This window comes from Glycine soja, chromosome 14 (genome assembly GCF_004193775.1).
Source record: "Glycine soja cultivar W05 chromosome 14, ASM419377v2, whole genome shotgun sequence".
Lineage (NCBI taxonomy): Eukaryota > Viridiplantae > Streptophyta > Magnoliopsida > Fabales > Fabaceae > Glycine > Glycine soja.
This window is the reverse complement of record NC_041015.1, coordinates 18,704,559-18,712,154: the sequence shown is the minus strand read 5'-3', so window position 1 is coordinate 18,712,154 and position 7,596 is coordinate 18,704,559. Positions and strand designations below refer to the sequence as shown.

The 7,596-nt window shown below is 34.5% G+C and overlaps 1 protein-coding gene across 1 annotated transcript; it reads left to right on the top strand.

Moving 5' to 3' along the window:
- The first annotated feature begins 386 nt into the window (after positions 1 to 386).
- LOC114383052 (ribosomal RNA small subunit methyltransferase H-like) lies at positions 387 to 4,051 on the top strand. Its single transcript, XM_028342643.1, has 5 exons — positions 387 to 871; positions 1,029 to 1,253; positions 2,060 to 2,128; positions 2,889 to 3,081; positions 3,336 to 4,051. The coding sequence occupies exons 1-5, from the start codon at positions 515 to 517 to the stop codon at positions 3,746 to 3,748; spliced, it is 1,257 nt and encodes a 418-aa protein (XP_028198444.1). The 5' UTR covers positions 387 to 514; the 3' UTR covers positions 3,749 to 4,051.
- Positions 4,052 to 7,596: the final 3,545 nt, after the last annotated feature.

Here is a 7,596-nt window from a genome sequence, read left to right as displayed (position 1 = left end):
GATGTAGTGACTATTTGAATTTTTTTAAAATTCTATAAAATAATTTCTGGAATAAATTTTTTACATTTTACATCCTAAAAAACACTTTCCAAAATACAAAATCTAAAAAAGTAGTTTTCAAAACCTTATTATTGTATTTCGGAAAATAATTTCCGGAATGATGTTTCATTTTTACATTTTGAAAATTACTTTCTATAACTAAAAAAATTAAAGTCACATTCCGGTAACAACTTTCTCGAATAATGATTAAACAGCATATAAGGATATTTTGCGTATAAAGATTATTAATATTAGTAAAAAAATTAAATTAAAATAAAAGGGAAATATACTTAAAAATAAAAGAAAATGAATATAGCAGATGCTAGAAGAAAAAAAATGAAAAATAAGATATTCCCGTTTGTTAAGACGATAAACCACCACCACCGTTAGTTTAGGTTTGAAGCAAGCAAGTTCCGGGATGAGTAAACCCAGATAGTGGCACTGTTTGGGTTAGGTTCGTCCCCAGATCCCAGAAATGGCGCTGCTTTCCAGGATAACAACATCCTCATTACTACTATCCCTATCCTCCAAACCCATTTGCAACGCCTTTCTGCTTTCTCGTTCAACCGCCACAACCTGCACAAAACATCAGAACAAGAAGAAAAAGGAAAACGCCAAAGCAGCGTTGGCGAAGGAGAAGCGCAGAACCCGTTCCGACAAACAGTTCAACCACGACGCAATAATCGAGCGTTGCAACATAAACGACACTGACACCGACACCAAGTTCTCTCACGTTCCTGTGATGCTGGGCGAAGTCTTGGACGTGTTCTCCTCTACTTTCTTAACCTCCTTCGTCGATTGCACTCTCGGCGCCGCAGGCCACTCCACCGCCGTTAGTATTCTTATTCTTCTTTAGTCTTCCTGAATGTGTAAAAAGTGTGTCATCGAAATGCCATATCCATTTACGTATTACCAAAATGGTCATTTACCTTTCAAATTTTGGAATTTTAAGTATGTTATTGAAGGGATTGAGGAATGGAATGAAACAGGTGATCAAGGGGCATCAAGAGTTGAAGTATTTCGTGGGGATGGACGTGGACTCTGTCGCACACGACATTGCCCAGCCTCGTCTTGATGCCGTTTTGAACGGTGGTGTCAAAGCGATTACCGTTTTGAGGAATTTTAGAGACGTCAAGTCTGTGCTTAGAGAATTTGATGAGCTAAAGTTGGGGGTTGACGGCATCTTAATGGACTTGGGGATTTCCTCTATGCAGGTTCGTTCCGAAACTTTATATGTATACCCTTCATTTACTTGTGGCGTGTTTGGATAATCTTCTCCATAAGCACTTGTAGGGGAAAACAATTGGAAGAGACAACAGGAAAGAAAAGTGAAATAAGCTTCTCCATAACCTGAAATCGGCATATGCATTAGTTAAAAATAAGTTTTTGGAGAAGCTAATATGAAAGATCTTCTACAAATTAGCTTTATGCATAAGCTAATTTTAACTTATGATTCATTTAACTTCTCTGTAAGCACTTATAAGAGAAGGAAATACAAAGGAAATTGAATTGAACTTTTCTTGTAAGCTAAAATCAACTTATACATATAGACATTTGGAGAAGTTAGATGAGAAAACTAATATAAAAGTTAAGTACATAAAATTGATTTTATTATACATTATAGTTTGTGATTAAATGACATTGTTCAAACCATGGTAGTTTGTGATTAGATCACAATGTGAAAACCATTTGCGCAATCAACGCATACACTATTTATTCTTATGAATTCTAAGTGGTTCAATGAAAGAGAAATGAGAGGTACAGATTTTTATATTCATTGACTGCCGACAGCATTTAGTTACAGTTGTATCAGACAGTTAGAGAGGTAGCCAATCCTCAAAAATTTGGTTAGGATAAATAATTCTACATACGCTAATATCTCTAATACGGACCCTAATTTAAAACTATGATATGATTGTATCTAGTGGCACTAGAATTTGTGGTTGAGTATTTTGAATCTTTGACAAAGTCGTGATTAAGAGCACTTATTTTATTTTTTTTTGTTTTTTTTTTGGTTTAGGTAGATGATCCTGTGAGAGGATTCAGTGTGCTTGGTGATGGACCACTTGATATGCGGATGGATCCTCAGGTATAGTTTCAGGCATTTTGGATCTCTGAAATTTATGGTCATTTGAGGAAGAATGTGGTCAATAAATATGGTGGCAAGGAAACTATTGATTGTTTTTACCTTTTTAGATTACGTATAATGTTGTTGCTGACCTGCTGGGATGGCACAAGATAAATGTCGTTTAACATTGTCGGATGATTTTCTTTGTAGTCTCTTAACTCTTTGCTTGGTTAGTATGGTTAAATCCAAGACATAAAATTCTATTTCTAAATGGTTTGGCTTCTCTAAACAGGGACGCATTTTAGAGGGAAAGTGTGGAGTTATAACCATTGATTGGAAATCAATGGTATTGTAACAAAATACATGTACATATATATACCAAGTCAGGGGGTTGTTAAAGTTCATTCTCTTGTTTTTCTAATCAACAATACAAGTCTACATTTTTCTCTCTAAAGTGAATCTCTTTCGTTAAAGGAGTCAAATTTATTTCTATAACCCCTTCATAGATATATGGCCTGGCTTGTGCATCCATCTAAACAATGCTGGAAACTTCTTTGATGGCTTTCTTCAATCTTTCTTGTTAACAAAATGTGTCAATTTCCTCTTTTACAACAAACTATAATACTTTTGTTGTATTAACCCTAAAAAAAATGAATACTTTTGTTGTTTTTGTAAATTAAAGCAAACAAGTTTCTTGTATAATGATATCCGTTTGCCCATTTGTTGCAGAGTAATACATAAATTTTCTTTCCTATTGAACTGATGCACAGGCCTGTGACAGGCAAGTCTTAAAGCAGAAGACATATTAAATTCCTGGCCAGATTCTGAAGTGGGCCGTATCCTAAGGGAGTACGGGGAAGAAAGTAATTGGCGAACTCTGCAAAAGAAAATTGTCAATGCCCGATTACATGGTGGATTGCATTCGACTAGTGACTTGCTCGATCTTATTCGGCGCGTGGCTCCTCCAATGAGAGGTAGTTCCTTCTCCCGTTTTCTTTTGTAGCTCTGTTTTCTCTTTTGACTATAAGCATCAGTTCTCATTCATGCCATTAATTGATTATCACATATGTTTCTGTTATGTTCTCTACAATACCATTCCTGATCTTCATGTATGCCTACTTTCGAAGAGAATTTATAACATGCTTTTGCATTCTGCTTTCAAATTTTTTTATTAGTGTGAACTGTAATTAAAGTCATACAAATTTGAATTACATTGTAATACTAATAGGTGGACGGCAAGGTTGGATAAAGACGGCAACCCGGGTGTTTCAAGCTCTGAGAATCGCTGTTAATGATGAACTGAAGACACTTGAGGATTCTCTCTATTATTGTTTTGATTGCCTTGCACCTGGGGGTAGGCTTGCTGTCATATCTTTTCATAGTCTAGAGGACAGAATTGTGAAACAGACATTTCTTAACATAATCAAAGGGAGCAAAGATGTGGAAGAAAGGGAGAGCCTCAACAGTGATTTGAGGAAGACTAGTGATGAAATCAAAGAAAAAGAAGCATGGATAAAGCAAGTAATATATGGATCAAATGGAACAATTCTCACTAAAAGACCAATCACGCCATCAGGAGAAGAAGAAAAATTAAACCGGCGAAGTAGAAGTGCAAAGCTCAGGGTTATTCAGAAGCACTGAAGATGATAAAACATGGCAAATTGTAGTTTAGTGTAGAGTTTTTAGAAATACCTGGATTCATAATCTTGTCGGTAACTTGGTTAATCTTTATTAAAAAAATAAAAAGTTGCTATGTTCACAAGTCCTCTTTAAAAGAGAAAGGTCAAAAGGGACTTGTGCATACGGTTGCAAATTACCTGATGTCTATTTTAACTAGAAATTTCTAGCAAATTACTGTCTAAAGATTTGGATTTTAGTAATTCATCTGCTTAGGCTTTAAACATTCAGCAGTTTATATGTAGTTGAAGTCCTAATTTAATTGTAGCACAAGTGTCATGAGTTTACTTAATGCCATGAAGCGGAAAGAAAGAATATAACAGGTTTGAGATTAACATTGGAAAGAAAGAATATAACAGGTTTGAGATTAACATTGGAAAGAAAGAATGGAAAAAGTAAATAATGAATTTTTAAATGTTCTAATTTTAAGTTTAACTAGATAATTTGCTAAAGTAATTTACCAAAAACTTTCGAAGTTCGAGTGGAATGATTTATAATTTTAATTTCATTGAAACAAAATTTGGGAAATTTATTTTTAAATGTGATTATTATGTGAGGGTAAGTCTAGTAAAAGGAATTGTCTCTCTTCTTACTGATTACAGTTTAAAGTTTTATTAAAAGAGACGACAACATGTAATACTTGACTTTAATACAATTCTTAATCACTTTGTGATTTAAGGTAAGTTGTCAATTTCCTGACTTGCTAAGAAAAATGTAATTGGTCTCTCTTGCTAAGAGTTCAAGCCAATTTTGAAACAATAATCAGCAGAGTGTTGCTAGGTGCATCCAGCATTTTTGTAGGTGCACTCAACAATTGAGGTGAAAAGCCCGTAATGTCCCTGGCTTAATTATTTTAAAAAAACGCGAGACTCTCTCTCTCCCGCTACTCTGTCTCTCGTGTTGTGTTTCGGTTTCTTCTTCCTCACAGCGTTTTCCTCTCTTCTTCCTAAGACCGTTTCCTTCTTCTTCCTCACCTCAGCCATTTTTGTATTGTTCTTGCTCACCTCACCGGCGTCTCCATTTGTCACCATTGTCGGGAAAGGTTCTTCTTCTTCTTCAGCCACCAACCATTGTTGTCGTGAAGAGGTTGCGAGGTGCATTGAGGAGGTTTCCATGAAGAGCAACGCCACCATCCACCGTCGAGGGAGCTTCGTCACCGTCCACCGTCGAGGTAAGCGTCGTAACCATGTTTCCACCATTGTTGTCGGAGTAGGGATGTTTTGAAGTTTATGGATCAAGTTGATCCGTAAACTATCTTCGAGTAGTTTACGGATCAAGTTGATCCGGAAACTTCAATCTTAATTTTAAAAATTGCTAAATATTTGATAAATAGTGAGTTTTTTTTTTTGAAATTAGGAATTTTGGTTATTAGGATCACCTTTGAATCTATGCTAAATATTTGATAAATAGTGTCTTTTTGGAGAATATCAATTGTTTCAATTGGATTTAATGCAAAAATGTAATTGCCTTTTATGTAATTGCCACTTAGCATCATAAGTTGGGGACTACCTAATACACCTGTTGCCAAAATGACATCACCCCTTGAACTTGAATTCTTGGCTTTGTTTATGTATGGTTCATAGGTTTCATCCAAGGTGCCATTACTCTGGATGAACCTTATACCCTTAGCTCTAGTTTCATTCCTGTAACCTTATACCCCTTGAACTTGAATTCAGGATTGAATACTGAATTGGTGACTGAAAAAAACTAGTTAAGCACTATTCAGATAATGTATTTTATAAATATTCATAGAAGAAAATAGGAATGTAAAATTAAATGAATTTATTTCTTGAATCCATAATGGATTTATGTATCAGCTATTGGAAAAGCTACGAGAGTGTCTATGGAAGTTAAAGTACATACTAATAGAAGAAATTTAATATGTTCTATTTTTTTTAACCAAAAGATATAGCTCAATTATACAAACTTGAACAGAGCGAGGTGGACAGGATCAATCATATGGCATAACAAGTATAAAAAAGTAGAACAAGGGTAGCTAATAAACCTGCACTGGCATTGATGCAAATATAGCGCCAACCAGCCTTGAATTGACATCGCCATGGTAAAAAAGAAAGATTAATTCTGTTATATTATCAAGATGTCTAAAAGCATAAACACATTAACATAACCCATAATTATGGTGTAAGCATCGTGTTGAAAATATATTAAAAATTACAGCTGAGAGTATGTTAATAACATTTTTTTAATAAGAATCTAGGATATTGATTAACAATTACCTGAAAGAAATCATGATCGTTACTTGATGAAGGTGAAATACAACATCAAGTTTAAGAATAAATGAAAAAGAAAACTATTGTAGGATGAATTGGGAGAGTAACTAGTCGGTGGCATTGGCTAGTGGTAGGGAAGAACAATCCAGCTCCAAACCCAAAAAAAGTTCTTCTATTGCCGAATGTCGTTTTGCAGTTTAGTTGCAAAGACATCTCCATGTTCGCTACTGCTATTGTAGTTGCTTCCCAATAATAATAATTCTTCTACGCTATGTATGACCAAATGTTCGTTCTAGCAATCATTCTCATAGGATCTGTGCAACAAAAAATATACATTTTAAAATGATATATATCAACATTGATTCTCTGATAATGGCAATGGCATGGCAGAGAAGGGTTTAAGATATGGAAAATCAATCTGTGCACCAAGATAATCATTGGTTTCCACATGACTAGAGATTTGTGAGCAGTGGATAATGAATCAATCAAAATTTTAACCACATATTATAGGTATAAGTTTAAGCTAATTATTGATGAAAAAGAGTAAAAATACTAGTCGCTTAATTCTTTAAAACAATCACAATCCAATAGAAACATGTTTGTTCAATACAATGATACATGGCATGATGGTTTTTTGTTTTGGGCAAGGTTATCAATATCAAGAGTCTACGCAAACTCGTGAGAGCTTCTACGAGTCAACTCGTAGAGTCGACTCGTAAGAGTCTACTTTGTAAAAAAAATATATGGATAATACGTAAATATATTCAAAATGCACCAATTTGCAAACAGATGACAATAAGTTCATAGTTCATAGTTCATACTTCATATTAGTCTATTACAAAACACAACAACTGACCCTACAATGTTGGAGTTGGATCAAACTTGTTACTAAAATTCAATAGAATTATACTTCTCATATGTGAGGAGATGGAAAATGCAAAAGAGAAGATAAAATGAAACTTTAATAACACCAAGAAAAGGTATAATTTTTGAACTTTCTCATATTTAAAATTTGCTTGTGTATTATTTTAAGTTTTAACTATTTCTAATATAGCATATTTGATATCTATTTTAAGCTTTTGATCTAGATACTTTAATTTTTGTGGAACCTAATGATGATGCACAATCTGAGGAAGACCTTGATGATGATGATGGAGATGGAGATGATGATGAAAGTGATGATATTCATGGAGATGATCCTATTAGAGGATTGAACATGCTTCTTTGAACACATTTGTGATTTTTTTAATTATTTAAATGCTTTAATTTTGAACACTTATGCATGGTTGTCAAACTCTAGAGTCAACTTGTAGACTCTTACGAGTTTACACGAGTCCACTCCGAGTCCACGAGTTTGCTCCGAGTTTGCTCAAAAGCGAGTTTGCTTCCGAGTCAACTCGCGGGACTGAAGTAAACTCTTAAACACGTAAGAGTCTACAAGTTGACTCTAGAGTTTGACAACCATGGTTTTGGGCAATATTGACAACTGTAGGCTGAAAGTTAAGATTGGGTTGGACTAATCAATTTTGCTAGGTATTTAGGTTAACTAAGAATGGCCTAGGTAGAAATGTCCTCACTCCT

What these genes read in the sequence shown, in the direction of transcription:
- LOC114383052 (XM_028342643.1), top strand. Translation starts at nt 515, where the DNA reads ATGGCGCTGCTTTCCAGGATAACAACATCCTCATTACTACTATCCCTA. An exon ending in TGGGGATTTCCTCTATGCAG is followed by an intron (nt 1,254 to 2,059) that starts GTTCGTTCCGAA and finishes TTTTTGGTTTAG; the next exon opens with GTAGATGATCCTGTGAGAGG. An exon ending in CGTGGCTCCTCCAATGAGAG is followed by an intron (nt 3,082 to 3,335) that starts GTAGTTCCTTCT and finishes TAATACTAATAG; the next exon opens with GTGGACGGCAAGGTTGGATA.